Source organism: Mustela nivalis, assembly GCF_964662115.1.
Source record: "Mustela nivalis genome assembly, chromosome: 8".
NCBI classification, from domain to species: domain Eukaryota; kingdom Metazoa; phylum Chordata; class Mammalia; order Carnivora; family Mustelidae; genus Mustela; species Mustela nivalis.
Window position 1 is genome coordinate 127,395,473 of NC_139027.1, and position 19,117 is coordinate 127,414,589.

The 19,117-nt window shown below is 37.8% G+C and overlaps 1 protein-coding gene across 16 annotated transcripts in view; it reads right to left on the bottom strand.

Moving 5' to 3' along the window:
* PTPRT (protein tyrosine phosphatase receptor type T) overlaps positions 1–19,117 on the bottom strand; it is a 1,049,177-nt gene that overhangs the window by 248,848 nt on the left and 781,212 nt on the right. For all 16 annotated transcript variants that reach the window (XM_082744638.1, XM_082744637.1, XM_082744651.1 and 13 more), the window contains one exon: positions 4,142–4,415. In XM_082744638.1, coding sequence (XP_082600764.1) covers positions 4,142–4,415 — 274 coding nt within the window. The remainder of the gene's footprint in view (positions 1–4,141; positions 4,416–19,117) is intronic.

Consider the following 19,117-nt stretch of genomic DNA (forward strand, 5'->3'; position numbering starts at 1 on the left):
CCTCATCCTATTAATAGTCAACATAGATTTTACATCAACAATTAATGAGTGAAATCACATTCATAAATCTAAGGACTAATTATTTGATACATTATTTTACTTATTTATTTTTAACAGCTCCACTAGTAGAATGTAAACAGTATGAAGGCAGGGGTTTTTGTCTGTTTGGCCTACTGTTTTATTCTGGGCACTCAGGAGAAATGCCCTTTTTTGACATATAGTATATGCTTCCTATATATTTACTTAATATATTTAATTATTTTTTAGCAGCTTACTTAAAGTCAAAGATACTAGGATTTTTTTATGTAGGTAGTCTGACTGTAAAGTCTGGATATTTAGCCACTCTGCTAAACAAACTAATAAAACAAAACAAGACAATCCTTAATATCCACAGAATAAAGGTTTCTGGATCCTAAAATTTTCTTACCCTAAAGGAAAAAAAAACCTTGCAGATTAGGTTGGGAGCAATATAATTGATTGTATTGTAAATTATTCTACCTGGCCCACAAACACCCTGCAACAAATGGCCATTTTTACTTTACTTTGATTTGTTTTAATTTAGTATGACTTTGCCCCATCCTTTGGTTTTAATCTTCTAGTGGTATAGAAATATCTTGACCCAGAGTATTTTTTCCTCTTTTACGAGGGGAACAAAGCACCACTTAAAAAAAAAAAAAAATCAAACCTAATGCTTTTGTCTTCTGGCTTGCTTTATAGTTGCTGATTTTCACATTTACTTATAGTTTCCTTTGCTTCTCCACCTCTTCTTTGTAGTCTGTTGTTTTCTAACTTTTTAAAGGATAGATTGGAAAGCTGCCTTTATGTTTAAAAAACTATACTTCTCAAAAATTCTCAGTGTCAAAAACAGAGTAGAAGTTATTTAGTCCATCTTGTCTAATGTGGAGTAATTGGCAGATTTTTATTCATACTCCACTCGTCAATCCTCCAGCTCCTCCTCAGTTTTTGTTAACATAACAGCAAATTACAGACTCAGATTACAAAGTTAATTCTTAATATTATACATTTTCTCCTTAGGTAATTATTTTTATGTTAACCATCTCTTTTTTATAACATATTTATAGCAATAATTTAGCATTAACACTGTGTTGAATTAGTTTCCATGTTCACTGCAGGTCTTTTCATTCCATATATCTTTGTTCTAGATTTCCTTATTTTGATTCATTGCTTGGTCAATTGCTCTTTGAATGATTTATTAGAAGCAGGGCATGTGGGAGCCCCTGGATACTGAGAATGTCTTTCTGATGTATTTGCACAAGAACAACAACTTGGCTGATAAAGAATTTGTGGGTTATAACATTTTCTCTTCAAAAATCCTCCAGGCTTAACTGCATTGTCTGCTGCCCTTTCCGAGATGGAGGAATCTGAGAAGGGCCAGGCAGAGATCTGTTAGACTGAGAATGGCTTTTCTGCTCCTATGACCCTTTAGCTTAACTCTTTTTAGTAAAACTTAATACTGAATGCAGTAATTTGAAATACAGTGTGCAGCTTTTCCTTTGCCAGAAGAAAACAACATGCTGAGTGCCCAGCTCTCAAAAACATTTCCTCTCTGTTCCTGTGAGGCCAATGGCATATTCAAGATCCCTGTCATAAGCATGCACCCAATCCCCTTAATTTCCTTCCTGCAAATCTTAGTTCCAGAACAGGAGCACACATAGTGTGGGATCGAAGGCGTAAGTAATTCAAGGACCCTTGTTCATCTCGAAGCAATAGTAGAAGCTGCTTCCTAGATGAGGTAGCTTTGGGGTAGGATGACTTTTTTTTTCCCAAAGGCAAAACTCCGTGTCTTGAGGAGATAGTCCATTGTGTGATGTTTGGGAAGCAAAACTTCCCACAGTCCTCCTATGTCACCTGCTGTTCTACCAAGAGCCAACCATGCTTGTGTTCAGCAAATTCCTCCTTAGTTCCATATCTCAATTTCTTGGGGGTTCTGCAGACTTGGTCTCTCGCTGGTTTTGTTTTTTTTTTTAAGAGTTTTGGTATCAATGTGACAGAGAGTGAATTGAGTGCAGCTGCTACTCTTCTTCACAGCATGCAAACCCAAAAGCACCTCTTGACATGTTGCCAAGAGCAGGGAAAGTCACACTTTCTTAGAGCTGTGCTCCACCAATAAACTGGCCAGTCTGGGATGCAGAGAACCAGGAACAAGATGGGCCCCCAGATGCTTTCTGCTCATCTTTATGTCTTCCTCCTCAATCCATCAGAGTGTTTCGTGCAGAGGGAAGAGCAGATGGACAGATGGAAGGCAGTCTGGCGGCTTCTCTTTGTAGTTTTAAACTCTCTGTGAGGAACGTTGCTTGAGCAAGTAATAAATGCAGAACTGAAATACCAATGTGGAATTTAAATGGCTATGTGGACATTTAAAATGTTAATTAGTTCCTCAATCCAGGTTTCTCATAAGGTAATGACTTCCACTGACAGACTAAACTCTCCATCTTGGACACCAGAGCCTACAGAGGCTACATACTTCACCAGATCTTGCTTTTGTCTCAGCGTTTCCTTCTCCAGTGAGCTTCTCACTTCTCCAGAAATAATGTGAAACGTGGTACACACCAGATTCCCCTATGTTATGAAAGCTCTTGGAGGGCACCTACTTTATAACCTTAATACGAATTATACAGCTTAGCATATGGCATTGTTTGTTACATATTTGTTGAATGAAATACAGCAATCTGAGATAAGTCCGCAAAAGTATTCTAGATAGAAAATACTTGTGTCATAAGAGGAACTAAAGATACTGAACTTTCAGAAATAAGATCAGATGGTACGTTTGAACAGAGGTTATGTAGATGGTAAGAAAGATCTTATGGAACTAAAAGAATACTGCCCAAGAAGGCAATTGCATTGGTTCTCCTGAGACCTAAGAGTCTGGACTAATGGCAATGCATAGAAGCTATAATAAGAGACATGCACAATAAAAGCTATAATAAGAGCAGCACAATAAAAGGACTTCTTAGAACTACAGCCACCCCAGAGGTCAGTAAAGTTACCACGTAAAGGAGTAAGTTCTCTGTCACTGGAGTTATTCAGGAATATGCACTAATACCAGTTAAGTGGGATATTGTAAAGTTGATTGTTTTATGTGGGGGGGAGGGAAATAGATATATGGTGACCTTTTAGATCTTTTCCAGCTCTGTGCTTTTGTGATGTTATGACTGGCATCCCATGTTGACCAAAGAAATATATGACATTAAAAAAGGTTACCTTGTCTTTGGGAGAAGAAAACATTTTCTAATGTGACTATTGGTAATAACAAGAGTTAACATTCACTGATTAATTATAACATGTTTAGTTCATTCATAAATAATAAATTGATAGGTATTATTCTGTAGGTGAGGAAATTGATCTTCAGGTAGGCATGTGATTTGCCCAGAGGTAATCTGAAAGACCTTTTTATCTTTTATTATTTTTATTTATTTATTTTTAGAGAGAGTATGTGCATGCACCTGTGGGTATGTGGTAGGGGAGGTTGGTAGGAGGGGCAGAGGGAGAGGCAGAGAAAGAATCCCACCCAGGCTCCTCACCCAATATGGGGCTCAATTCCACAACCTTCAGGTCATGACCTGAGCTAAAGTCAAGAGTTGGATGCTCAACTGACTGAGTCAGCCAGGCACCGCAGACCTTTTAAACTTTGAATACTGAGGTCTGCAAATTTTTTCTGCAAAGGGTCATACAGTAAATATTTTAGGCTTTATGTGGCATAATGTCTTTGTCTCAACTACTCAACTTGAGACACCTGGGTGGCTCAGTTTGTTAGCCATCTGCCTTCGGCTTGGTCGTGATCCCAGGATTCAGGGATCAAGTCACACATCAGGCTTATCACTGAGTGGAGAGCCTGCTTCTCTCTCTGCCTGCCACTCCTCCACTTGTGCTCTCCCTCTCTGATAAAAAATAAATAAATAAAATCTTTTAAAAAATAAACTACTCAACTATACTGTTATAGCATCAAAGCAACCTTAGACTATATAAATGAATAGGCATTGCTGTATTAAAAAAAGTTTACACACACACACACACACACACACAGAGGCATGGGGCTAGATTTGATCCACATGCTAGTTTTCATTTGAGAAGAGGAAAATACACACAAGGCAAGAAACGACCTCCATGTGGCCATACTTACTCCATTTGCTTTGCTGAGTGCCTGGAAGTAGATGCTGTAGCTTTTCAGAGGGGAAAGAGGAGGGTTCCAGTATCCATTGTATGTCTTATTGTCACCCACTGTAAATGGCTGGGTGACAGGCAGGTTGGCAGGCTTCAATTCAGCGGCAAAGTAGTGTAGAGAATCAAGGCTGGAGGCATTCCTGTAGCTCACAGGCACCGAAAAGCACTCAATGATGTCAGCTGCCCTTCGTGACTTCTGAAGTCGCTCTTCCTTGACAACCAGCTGATAAACACTGAACAGGAAAGAGAGGAAGATGAGCAACTATCTGGAAGGACGGACTTGTTATTTATCACCACTTCTGTCTACAACTAAACCTCCCTCCTAAGACTTAGAATGAATAAACCCACTGCTTTGTAGAAACCTATCTCCATTTAGATTTCCCAAGGCCAGCTCACACTGGATATATCCAAAACGCAACATGGTCCCAAGCCCAACAAATCTGCCTCCTCCTTCTACATTTTTTCTTTAGAAAAGGGTAGCATTGCCCATCAAGTGATGGGATCTCAAATCTGGGGCTCATCCTCAATTTCTACATCTTTGGATATCACTCTGCACTTATCATCAAAAAGCCCTGTTGACATCGGCAATCTGTACCTGTCCTTTTCCTTTCTTTCCCTTCACTGAAAATGCTGAGGTTGGGTTCTTCCCTACCTCTTACCTGGATTCAACTTGTCTCTTTGCCTCTAACTTATTTATCAACTACCCAACTCATGGACCTTCTTGAATATAACACTGTCCCTCTTCAAGCACTCTCATAAGCTTTCCATTATCTGAATGATATAATCTAAACTCCTCATCCTGGCACTGGAGACACTTGTGCCTGGTTTCCTGTCTTTCGGAAACTCTTGGGCTAGTCCCTGACCCTCTGCTATTGCACAAACATCCTGTGGATTTCACCTCATGCCATCATCAGTTCATGCTTCCTCCTGGCACTGTAGTGCCCTCCACTTCTGCTGGTGGAAGCCTTTCCCTAAAGGCTGAGTCTATCTTTCATCTTCTCAATGAACTCCATCTAGACCCTCCGAATCTGAATGAGTCTTCCTCCTTAGTTCCCCTACAGTTCATTAATGGATATCTTCTTAGGATTACAGTAATATGTACATGGAACTACCATTCCTCTGGCTAGGCTGTGACCTCTTGGACAGTGGGAGTTCTGGTTTAGTTATCTCTGCATCACTCCCTCCATCATATACTGTTGAGCAGGCTGCCTGATACCCATACAGTGATCAGTGAATATTTGTTCAAGTGAAACAAACTAAGTTGAAAGCGGGCATGAAACCAAATATGACTGGATACAAAATCCCTAATTAAGATAAACAGTAAATACTCTGAATTCCTGTCTAGTGATCTTGTGCTGTTCCTTTCAACTTAGAAGTAAGTAAGGAGTGCTCACTTTGTCAGCACATATACTAAAATTGGAAGTAAGTAAGGAGGTGCTAGTGTGTGAAGAGATGACCAAGGCTTTATTCAACACCAGCTATATGCCAAATGTGTATACTTTTTTAATAAAAGTTATCCTAATGTTTGTGCATTTGGATAGCATTTTACTACCTCCTTGAATGTACACAATTTGTACTTCTCTTGATAAGTGCTTTTTTTTCCTTGCTAAAAACAACAAACATTTTTGTTTTGCAGGATATAAGTCCAAGATCACAGTGTCAACAGGGATGTTTCCGAGAAGTGCTTTAAAAAAAAAAAAAAGATTTTATTTATTTATTTGAGAGAGAGAGAGAGAGAGAGAGAAGAAGAAGAAGAAGAAGAAGAAGAAGAAGAAGAAGAAGAAGAAGAAGAGAAGAAGAAGAAGAATTAGAAGAAGAAGATGATGACAGCTATCCACTGAACAGAGAGCCTGATGCAGGGCTCAATCTCAGGACCCTGAGATCATGACCAGAGCCAAAAACAGATGCTTAACCGATCAAACCATTCAGGTGCCCTGAATGAATGTTCCTCTTTTAGAAGAATTTCATTGCATAGATCTCTGGGATTCATGCCCTAAGATCAATTTCCCAAAGAGTGCCCCCAGGAAACTTGTGAATTAATGAGGTGATTGCAGCAGTGGCCCCAAACCAATCATTTAAAGATGCCATAGTGAGATAGCACATGGTTTATGAAGATGGAATATGGTAAGGGCTACCATCTTTAGACCAGGCTGTCCATCTAGAGCTATTTGGTTAAGAAGCACAACTTGGGCAAAGACAGAGGCACAGGACCATTTGAATTGAAAATAAAAGGATACGGAGGGACTGACCCAAGGAAACATGCCACACCCAACATGGCAAGTCTTCCCCTGAATCTCATTAAGCATGGGGATCATCAGTAAATGCAAATGAAAAAGAAACAGACATACGAATGTCTGCCACACTTAGAATGTGGTATCTGAGTTGAGGTGAGCAATGGCTCAGCAAGCATATGTACTGTTTGATGGGCACATCTGAATGAGAGCTCAGTGGCCCAGAAGGCATGTGAGTGGCATGTGAGTGAATGTAGCCCATCTTTCTGGGAATGCAGACTACATCTTAGTGTGAGCAATGTCCAAATGAGCATCTATAGGACTTGGGTGTCTAAAAACTGAGCAAACATATATACTCTTGGAATGAGTGGGTGTGATATCCAGGTGACTGTCACCTAGGTGTGTATGACATCAGAGTCTGTTTGTGTGTGTGTGACATCAACTATATATGTTCATAAAACTGAAGTCAATAAACACCTAAATCAAATTAGGGCTTCGATGCCTATTCCCTCCTCCTCAACCCTGGAGTCCTTCTCAATGACACAATCAGTTTGTTTTTCAGGACAGCTAAGCTCAAAACAATCTCTGAAAAACATCACAAAGACCCAAGAACCAAGCCTAGAGGTCACAAACTGAGAGTGCAGTGGTGTCTATAACAGTTTTTGGACCCCCCAATGGTTTACATGTAATAGCAGTCTTCAGTAAAACTTTGAATCTGGCTAGAGTGTTAAGGACTGCTTGTCGAGGGCTTATGTTTCATGGAACTCTAATCTATGAGGGAATGAGCAAAAGGCAATGAAGAGTGAAGGAGCAACAGTCTCTTGGGTCCACCTGTGGGAGCTTGTAATAGCACCTACAAGATGGAACTGGGCTCTCCAGCCTATCTAGCCTCATATCCTCCTGATCAGGTTGGGAAGCATGAACAGCCTCATCCCTAAGAACAGGGGTTGCAAAGATCTGTGAGTCTTTCCCTTGAGGCCCAGTCTATCCCTAACTACTCTTGGGTTAACCCCATCCACGTGAGAAGACCTCTGTTTCCATTTCTTTCTTTCTTTTTTTAAATTATGTTCAGTTAGCCAGAATATATAGTACATCATAAGTTTCTGATGTAGTGGTCAGTGACTCATTAGTTGCATATAATGCCCAGCGCTCATCACAACACATGCCCTCCTTAACACCCATCATCTGGTTACTCCATCCCCATATCCTCCTCCCTCTGTAACCCTACGTTTGTTTCCTGGAGTCCAGAGTCTCTCATGGCTTGTCCCCCTCCTGACTTCTTCCCATTTAGTCCCCCCCCCCTTCCCCTATGGTCCTCTGCTCTATTCCTTATGTTCCACATATGAGTGAAACCATATGATAATTTTCTTTTTCTCCTTAACTTATTTCACTTAGCATAGTTCCCTCCAGTTCCATCCATGTTGATGCAAATGGTGGGTACTCATCTTTTCTAATGGCTGAGTAATATTCCATTGTATATATAGACCACATCATCTTTATCTATTCATCTGTTGAAGGGCATCTTGGTTCCTTCCACAGTTTGACTATGGTGGACATTGGTGCTATGAACATTGGGGTGCACATGTCCCCTTTTTTCTTCACATCTGTATCTTTGCAGTAAATGTTTTCATTTCTAAGCCCAAAACTCTCATGCCACTCCTGACTCCTTCTGTCACCCTTGCCCTCTAAATTGAGAACCCAAATCCTTGGGAGCTTCACTGGGGCTGAATCTCATTCCTGGAATCGCTTTCTGTTGTCTTTGGCCCTACAATGATGGAATGGATCAAGAAGAGTCACAAGACTGGCCTGAGCACTGCCCAGGACTGGCATGATATTCCACAAAAGGCTAGAGATGGAGGCAGAACATGTTTCCAGGGGCCAGCCTGTGATCCTGTCACCAATCTATTGACGACTCAACTGCCAGTTCAACCACACTCAGTAGCCTGATTACAGAAGATGCGGAGGCCGACAGCAGAGTGTCCCAGGTTTGTCAAATTACAGCAAAAGTAGAAAGCCAGACTTCTCATTTACAGTCCAGTATCCTTTATTTCTCTGCCTGCCTTCTTTTACTAGAAGCCGACAAAATGTACAAAGGGCCTTCTGAGTATTTTTTACTTAGCAGCTTGAACTACTTAAATCTTTCCTACCCAGCTCCTTCTGAAATCACAAAGCCTAGCAAAGGCTATATTTGAGGAGGGGCGTGTTAAACTGTGCTGTCAACCGACAGTTCACATACAGTTGGGATGAATGTGCCAAAGTATAGCCAGCAACATGCTCAGGCCCATTGTGCCTGCAGCTTGTCCATTCAGAGGCAAATCTGCAACCGCAGCCAGAAAACTATACACCATTTGGTCATTAAAATCTTTCTGGCAGCAAATCCAGCCTCTCTCCAAGATCAGGAAACTCTGATGAAGTAGGAGGAAGGAAGAGATGGCACGTGCAAATTATGCAACTGTCCTTCCCCACTTCAGGCAGTGGGGGCAGGGGTGGGTGGGGCAAGGACAAGATAGTTTCTTTTTGTTTTGCTTCTTTATTCTGATCATCATTCTCTTGGAAATACACCTACCTAAGCTCTTCTCAGCATGCTGATAATGATAAAATCTACCTAAATGAGAAGAACTCTCCAAAAAAGTCCTATCTCAAGTGCAAAAGAAGTCATTACAATAAACTATTCAGGAGCCTTTGTGGAGAGAAAGGATTTTTTTCTTTTTTAGTACAAAAATCCTGATAGTATAAGAGGATCTTAAGATGCTTACCTCACAACATACAGCATTTATGCACCCATTTCCCCCTCCTGGAACACCCCCTCTATCTCTCCCAATGAGAAGACTGACATTTGTGACCATATTTTCTGTATAAGTTCTCCTGAGAGTCTCTTCTTACAGGACCCTGAAAGCAGCTATACTCCAACAGGAAAGGCAGAGGGGAGTGCGTGCCTTCTTTCTTCTCCCTGGCTTTTGCTTCCTCACTGCAGCTCACCTTCAAGGTCCACTGTTGACTCTTGTTGTTACGGTGACTGCCCCAGCCCTCTCTTCCTGACTCTTCGACTTAGCCTTGCGGGTAGCTTCAACCCTCTAGTTTGTATCTCTTGAGACTAGAACACTCTCCTCTCATGTCCCAAGACTCCAGCCCATATAGAACAGTTGCTTGACACACCCTGAAGAGGAAGACACACAGCAATTTCTCTTCAGGTGTTAGAGGACCCGGCCACCGAAGACTCATGCCCCTTCTGATTCCTGAGCCAGCAGTCTGCATGAGAACTCATGCTCCTTTGTGAGGGACCAGGGGCCTATCTGAGGCATCCATCAACCACTAACCCAACCCATGGTCCCCTTTGTGTATCCGGGAAGAGATCTCCAGCTAGGGGCTGTTACTATCCATGCAGAATGCTGAAGTCAGGTGACAGAGAGGAGACTGTGGTTCGCAGGTGATGATTGCCCAGGTTCATAAAGGGTACATTTGGGTCCAATATTCTCCCAGAAGTAGACTTCATAAATTCATACCCATTAGTTCATACTGATATCATCAGTCCAAATCCACTAACACAAGATGCTTCACCCTCCCTACTGCCTGTTTATCCTTTTTCCTCCAGTAAAAAGCCTCCATCAATATTCTTTACTCATTTACTCTCTCACACAATACACACAAAATCATTTCAGAATTAACTCATCAATACCACAACCAACCTCAATATTTAAAAGTAAAATTCAAGGTTTCTCTACTGCCCTGTTCTAGCTCCTTCCCAAACAATTCTGTCTCAAAGCCATTAGATAGGGCAGAGTGAGACAGGCATCCCTGTGTGATGGGGGACATCATGGTGGCCCAAAGTGGGGACTGGAAGTCCACCTAATGTCCCTGAGACCCATTTGGGTGATCTGCAAGGTCAAATTATGTTTAGAATACCATTAAGATTCTAACTGCCTTTTGCCCTTTTAGTGCCTTACAAGCATACTATGGAGTTCTTAAAAAGCCACAAGACATCAAAACTGCACGAGGCTGGTAATGAAGATATCTTTTTGAGACACTGATTTCAATTTTCTTTGGATATATAACCAAAAATGAGATTGTTCTATCATAGGGTAATTATATATATTTTTAATTTTTTGAGAAATTCCACACTGTTTCCCACAATGGTGGTACCACTTTACATTTTTGCCAACAGTGTACAGAGCCCCCTTTTCTTTTATGATTTTTGTTATCTTTTGTGTTTTTGATAACAGGCATTTTAATAGGTATGATGTGATATCTCACTGTGGTTTTGATTTGATTTCCCTGATGATTAGCAGTGTTGAGAACCTTTTCATGTATCTGTTGGCCAACTGAATGCCTTTTTTTTTTTTTTTTGGAAAATTGTCTATTCATGCCCTTTTTCTACCTTTAATTAGATTATTTTATTTTTTGCTAGTGAGTTGTAGGATTTCCCTTTATATTTTGAATATTAGTCCCTTAACAGATATGTGGTTTGCAAATGTTACTTCCCATTTTTAAGTCTGCCTTTTCATTTTGTTGATCATTTCTTCTGCAGTGAAAAGGTGGGTTTTTTTGTTTTTTTGTTTTTTGTTTGTTTGTTTGTTTGTTTTAGTTTTATATAGCCTTTATTTATTTTTGCTTTTGTTGTGAGTGCTTTTGGTGTCATTTCCATTAACTCATCGCCAATACCAATTTAAGGAATTTTTCCCCTATGTTTTCTTCCAGGACGTTTATGTTTCAGGTCTTAAATTAAGTCTTTAATCCATTTCAAGTTGATTTTTGTGAGTGGTATGAGACAGGGGTCTAGTTTCATCTACTTGCATGTGGATATCCAGTTTTTCCAATGCCATTTATTAAGGAGGTTATCCTTTCCCCATTGCATATCCTTGGCTTCCTTGTCAAATAGTAGTTTGACATATATTCATACATGTATATATCCATATATGCATGGATTTACTTCTGGCCTCTCAATTCTGTTCCACTGGTCAATGCGTCTATTTTTATGCAATTACCTTACTATTTTGATTACTATTGCTTTGTGATATAGTTTTGAATCAGGATGTGTGTGGCTTCCAGCTTTGTTTTTCCTTTTTAGGCTTGCTTTGGCTATTTAGAATTTTCTGTGGTTCCATATGAATTTCAGAATTTTTTTTTCTATTTCTATAAAAATGCCATTGGAATCTTGATAAGGTTTACACTGAATCTATAGATGACTTTGGGTCGTATAGATAATTTAACAATATTAATTCTTCTGACCCATAAACACAGGACATCTTTCCATTTATTTGTTCTTCTTCAATTTCTTTCATCAGTGTTTTATGATTTTCAGTGTAGTGATCTTTCATCTCCTTAAATTTATTCCTATTTCATTCTTCTGATATTATTATAAATAGGATTGTATTCTTTATTTTTCAGGTAATTTTTATAGAGAAATGCAACTAATTCTATATGTTGATTTGTATCCTACAACTTTATTTACTGAATTTTTATTTATCCTTTATTATAATTCTTTTGTTACAAGGTTATTATATGATATATGTTATATATAATATCTCTCATATATATCTTATATATAAGATCATGTCATCTGCAAACAGACAATTTTACTTTTTCCTTTCCAATTTGGATACATTTTATTTCTTTTTATTGTCTGACTGCTCTGCCCAGGACTTGACTACTATGTTGAATAGGACTATGTTGTCTTCTTATTTTAGGGGAAAACCTTTCAATTTTCATCACTGAGTAGTTTAGCTGTGGGCTTGTCATGTTATCATGTTGAGGTATGTTCCTTCTATACCTAATTTGCTGACATCTTTTAAAAAAAACTCAAGAATGGTCAATGAATTTTGTCAAATGTTTTTCCTGCATCTACTGAGATGATCACATGATTTTTACATTTCCTTCTGTCAAAGTGATGGATGTATCACATTTATTAATTTGTGTATGTTGAACCATCCTTGCACTCCAGGAATGAATTCCACTTGATCAACCAGGATCTTTTTAACGAATTCAGTTAACCAGTATTTTGTTGACACGGTCACTGGTTTTTCAAGTGAGGGCAGAGAATGGTCATTTCAAAATCAGAAGTGTGTTGCTCAAGAACAGTGGTTCCCAACTCTGGCTGTACATTCTAATTGCCCAGAAGACTTTTTGAAAATGCTCTTCCTTGGCCCCACCTCAGACCAAATAAGAATCTCTAGGGGGTGAGGCTATCGCATCAGTACTTTTTTAAAAAGGGGTCTCCAGATGGTCTTAATGTGCAGCTATAAAATCACAAATCTAGATAATTCTGATATTTCTACCTTTACCCTCGCAACGACATCCCCCTTCAACATTCTTAACTTTGTTGAAAATCATTGCTTTGGGTCATTCCAATCCACCATAGCATTCATTCATAATTACTAGTTTGCTTGAATCATTGTCTATTACACCTGTTGATTTATTTTATAGCTTTCATCACAGTTGAAATATGTCTTACCAGGTTATTTCTTTTATTAGCTTACTGCTTGTTCCCTAATAGCCTCTTAACTTCATGAGGTCATGAGGTCTGTTTACTCCTGCATCCCCAGCTTCTAATATCTGCCAAACACGTAACAGCTATTCACTAAGTATTTACTAAATAAACAAAATTGGCAAAACTTATAAGATGAATTTCAAATGTTCATGTCAATTTTTTCTTTTTAAAACTGTATTATTTGTTCATTTATTTAGAGAGAGTGTGTGTGAGCCGAAGGGAGAGGAAGAGGGAGAAAGAATCTCACGCAGACTCTGTGCTAAGAGCAGAGCCTGCCATGGGGCTCAATCCCATGACCCTGAGATCATGACCTGAACTGAAATTAGATAAAATAGGATGCTTCACCGAATGGGCCACCCAGGTGCCCCATTCATGTCAATTCTTACTATATGCTTCAATGCTATTTTAGATGCTGTTCCTTCTCCCCAAGATGCCTTTTTCCTTTTTCCCCATCTTGAGAATTCCTCATCCAATCCAGACCCACATCTAATGTTACTTTTTCCAAGGAGTGTTTCTTGCAAGCCAGAGCTAGTTTCTCCTTCCTCTGTTCCCAGAGCTCACTGTCCACACTCCTATCATAGCTCCCACTGCTGTGTACTGCTGTGTACTGCAATGATTACTTCACCCAACAGAAAATGTTGAATGACACTTACTATCTGTTAGACACTATGTTAAACTCATTCAACACATGATCTAATTTGACCTTCATAATGCCTCTAAGAGGTAGATACTGTTATCTTAATCTGACAGAATAAAAGAAAAAAAGTACAGAGAGGCCCAGAAATTTACCCAGAGTCACATCACTGAATGCCGAAGTTGGGATGTGAATACAGTCTGACTCCTGAGCCCTCAGTCTTTACCATGAGACCACTCTATTTTTTTTAGCATACCCAAAGTTGAACCACCATCTGTACTGTAACCCATAAAATAATCCTCTTTTTTAAAAAATTATTTTTATGTCAAGGAAAATACATCTTATTAAATTTGCATCTTATAAAATTTGAAAAGTAGATAAGAGAAAAGGATCCCTATTACCCAGTCACTCTGATGTAATCATCAATGAAGTATTGGTAAATCATCCACCGTTCTGTTCTTCTGCGGGAACAAATCTCTGATTTAATACTGGAAGTCAATGAGGTAAAGCCTTTCTTTTATAGATATTTATCTTACAGATAACTTAATTGCTTTTCAAATACATTTTTAATATTATACACAAAAGGCTCCCCAATAGCAAATATCTTTATTCCAGAAGGTCTTGTGACTTAGCAAACTTGTCAACTAAGATGCCCTTAATATTAGCACACTAAAAACAGGTAAAGCCATAAAGTTTTAATTCAAACACACTGACTAATGATTACATGGCCTGCTAATACCTTTTCTTCCAAAGGACACTAGATTAAGTTATCTATAGGAAAAGGTAAATGCACTCCCCACCAAGGTTAGCTTTGTTGTCTCTTACGCAGTCTCTGTACTTCCTTAGGTAAATACAATTTCATGAAATAGTAGGAAGCTGCTTAGTCTCTATATTTTCCTAGATTACCAGAGGGCCTTCTGGTGACTAGAATGACTATAGGGAAAGACAGTACCAACTGGTGTCAGAGGTCATTCATATATAGGTAGTAAAGCCTTTAGTCATCAAAAAATGTTAATAAACAGTAAATAAAATGTTTAATAAAACAAGGGCTCATGTAACACATCTTTAGTAGATTTCTAATAAATTTGATTAAAATATAATATTAGCATTTACAAACCTAGTTTCTGGTTTTTATTTTCCTGGCAAAATCTGCCAGGAAATACATATTTGTGTGATCTTGGGCAAGTAATTTAATCTCACAAGAGAAGAGTTACTACATTTCTTAATCACTCTTTCTGGTCCTTGTGTGTCCATCAGCCTGATTTTGTGTGCTCTGAGGTTAATGGGGGCCTCATGGACCTCTTCAGAGTTGTTGTTCTAAAACTACTAGTGCCTCCTTTTCTAGTGAAAAGGGCTAGAAAAATTAGTCCTCCTCTTCCCCAGCCTTCACCTGTACTCTGCCTTAGGCTAGCATTTCCAGTTATATGTCTTGGAAAGAAGTTAAAAAAAAGCCTGCTCTTGTTCCATCCATGTTGTCGTAAATGGCAAGATTTCATTTCTTTTGATGGCTGCATAGTATTCCATTGTAAATGGTTAGGAGAAGAATCAATGAAACAAGATGGGATTGGGAGGGAGACAAACCATAAGTGGCTCTTAATCTCACAGAACAAACTGAGGGTTGCTGGGGGGAGGGGGTTTGGGAGAAGGGGGTGGGGTTATGGACATTGGGGAGGGTATGTGCTTTGGTGAGTGCTGTGAAGTGTGTAAACCTGGTGATTCGCAGACCTGTACCCCTGGGGATAAAAATATGTTTGTAAAAAATAAAAAATTAAAAAAAAAAAGTCAGAAAAAAAAAAAAAAGCCTGCTCTTTTGCCTCAAGGGGGACCTACTGAAGGTGTAATTCACTGTCCAGAGAACCCCACAGAATCGTACCCATGTTTGGTTTTTTTACCTTCTCTTTCCAGCTTCCCTTTGTTTCAAACTAGTTTCTACTGGGAACAACACTTTAACAAATCATTTGCTTTTAAATCCTTGGTTTAGGGGTTTGCTTCCAGGAGAACTCAACCTTAAGTAACCTCTACATTCCTCAACTTCCTCATATTTAAAAATTATGGTGTGGGTCTTCTTGAAAGTAGAGTGAGGGGCTCAGCACAATCTCTCTCAAAGAGCAATGAATAAACCGAAGAATACTGTCCACACTAACAATTTCAGGAATAGCTGGAGAAAATGCATAGTTTTAAACATCTATATTAGAGGGGGGAAAAAAAAGGTCTCAAATTAATAACCTATGTTTCCATCTTAATATAGTAGATAAATGAAAACAAGTTAAACTCCAAGCAGGCAGAAAGAAGAAAAGAATAAAGATTAGACTAGAAATCAATGATATAGATAACATAAAAATAAGAATGAAAAATCGGTGATTTTTTGAAAAGATCAACACTGTTGGCAACTCTTTCTCTCCACTGGTCAAGAGAAAGAGAAAGATGATATAAATTACCAAAATCAAGAATGAAAAAGGGGACATCACTACTGCCCCACAGATATTTCTTTTTTTAAAATTTTTTCCCTATAGATATTTCAAAAATTATAAAGAAATGCCATATAAAACTTTATGCCAAAAAACACAGACAACTTAGATGAAATGTAAAAATACCTAGAAACACACAATTTACAAAAACTGAGTCATAAAAAAAGTAGAAAATTTCAATGTACTCATAACAAGTAATTGAATTAGTAATTAAAATTCTTCCCTCATAAAAGTCCAGCCCATATGGCTTCACTGGTGAAGTCTACCAAATATTCAAAGAATAAATAATTCTGATTTTTTCATAAACTTATCCAGAAAATAGCAGAGGAAAGAATTCATCATTCTACGAAACCCTGATAACAAAACCAGAGAAATACATTACATTAAAATAAAACTACAGTCTAATCCTTCATGATTAATGACCCCCCAAAATTTAACCAAATATTAGTAAACTAAATTTAGTAACATATAAAAAAGACTGTACAACATAACTAATTGAGATTTATCCCAGAAATGCAAGGTTGATTTAATATTCAAAAATCAATTAATTCAATACAACATATATTTAAAATAAATGGGAAAAAACACACGATAATTTCAATAGATTCAGAAAAAAATTGCCAAAATTATATGCATATTAATGATAAAAAGTACTAACAAACTAGAAACAGAGAGAAGCTTTCTAAACTTAATAAAGGTCACTTATGAAACATGTAAGTGAAAAACCAGCCTCAAGGGTAAAAGACTAAATGCTTTCCCTATAAAAGCGTAATAAGACAAAGAGGTTTACTCATCATTGTACTACAGATTCTAAGCAGTGAAATAAAGCATTGTGCGAGACAGTCGAGCCAGTGAGTCTAGTTAATAAATTAAAGGCACTAGAAGGAAAGGAGTTACGGTTTTATTTGCAGATGGCAGGAACCTATACATAGAAAATTCTAAGAAATACACAAGACACAGAAACAGACACAGATAAACACAATCCCAACTAGAATAAACAACTTCAACAAGGTCACAAGATACAAAACAAAAATACAAAAATCTATTGTATATTTGTCATTGGCAAAGAACAATCTGAAAATGAAATTAAGTGAACAATTCCATTCACAATAGTACCAAAAGGAATACTTACAAGTAAATCTAAACAAAAGAAGTGAAATACCTGTATACTGAATAGTACAAAACATTATTGAAAAAATTTAAGATATAAATAAATGGTGAGACATTTCATGTTCACAGACTGGAACAGACAATATTGTTAATAGGGCATTTCTCAGCAAATTTATCTATAGACTTGATGCAATCTCTATCAGAATCTCTGGAGACTTTCTGCAAAAACTAACAGGCTGATACTTAGATGTATATGGAAATGCAAAGATTCATAGTAAGCAAAACAATTTTTAAAAATAAGAAAAGTTGGAGGATTTATAGTTCCTGATTTTATACTATGAAAATCAATATAATGTGGTGTTGGCACAAGATAGACTTACAGATCGAGGAGAACTGAGAGTCCAGAAATAAACCATTACATTTATGATCAACTGATTTTTGACAAAGAATCCAAGACAATTCAATGATCAAAGAATAATCTTTTCGGCAAATGATCCTGGGCCAACTGAATAGCTACATGCAAAAATACAAATTTAAATTCATACTGTATACAAGAACTAACAGAAAATATATCATAGCCCAAATGTTAGAGCTGAAAGTATAAAACTTCTAAGGAAAAACAAAGGAGAATATCTTCATGATGTTGGATTAGGAAAAAGTGGATGATGTAACACCAAAAACATGATCTATTAGAAGGGGAAAGGAGATGAGTTGGATGTCATTAGGAATTTTTTTTAATTGGGCTTCAGAAGACACTGTTAAACCAATGAAAAGACAAGCTACATGTTGACAGAAAATATTTGCAAAATATATGTATGATAAGACTTCCTTCCAACATACATAAGGACCCATTACACCTTAAGAACAAGAAGACAACCAACCCAATTAAGAAACTGGCAAAAGATCTGACTAGACATTTCACTAAAAATGAAATACAAGTGGTTAAAAAGTTCATGAAAAGATGGTCAGCCTCATTAGTCATTAGGGAAATGTAAATTAAAACCACAATGAGAAACTACCAACTCACCCATTAGAATGGCTATCAGTAAAAAGAGAGACAAGAGCAAGTGTTGGCACAGGCAAGGAAAACCTGGAACCAACATACACTGTTGTTGGGAAGGTTTAAAAAAATGGTATAGACACTTTGGCAAATGGTTTGGAAGTTCCTTGAAAAGGTAAACATGCAACTACTATTCACCCAGCCATTCCTCTAGAAATCTACACAACAGAAAAGATAACATAGGTCTACACAAAGGCTTGTATGTATATAAATGCTAATAACAGCATTATTCATAACTGCCAAAATACTAGAACAATCTAAATGTCTATCAACTGGTGAACAAACAAATAATATGTGGCATATCCAAATAATAAAATATAATTCAGCAATGAAAGAAACAAATTACTGATATGTTCTACAATATGGATTAAGCTCAGAAACACTGTGCTAAATGAAAGAAGCTAGATGGAAAACACTATTCATTATATGATTCCACTCATCTGAAATGTCAAGAAAAGGCAAATTTATAGAGACAGAAATCAGATAAATGATTTCTGGGACTAGAGGTGGGAACAGGAATCAACTGCCCTCAGGCACCGGGTATTTTATGGTGTGACAAACTATTCTAAAATGGGATTACGGTGATGGTTGCACCACCCTATAAATTTACTGAAAATCACTGAATTGTACACTTTAAATGGGTGAATTTTATGGTATGTAAATTATACCTCAATAAAGCTGTTAAAGAAATGAGGGAAATGGACTGAATAATCTTGAATGTTCTTTCTCCCTCAAAAGTCTGTGCTTTAGCATTCAACTATGCACACATTTTAATACAAAAATGCTATGATAAACCTTTGGCATTACTGTACAAACCGGGCTAAGAAACAAATGTGAGCTTTATAATCCCCAACAGAATCTAGCTTTGTAATTACATTCCCCACATTAAAGGTCACTTGGAACTAAGAAGCTGAAATTTACAATGACATGTCTTAGTCAAACTTTATT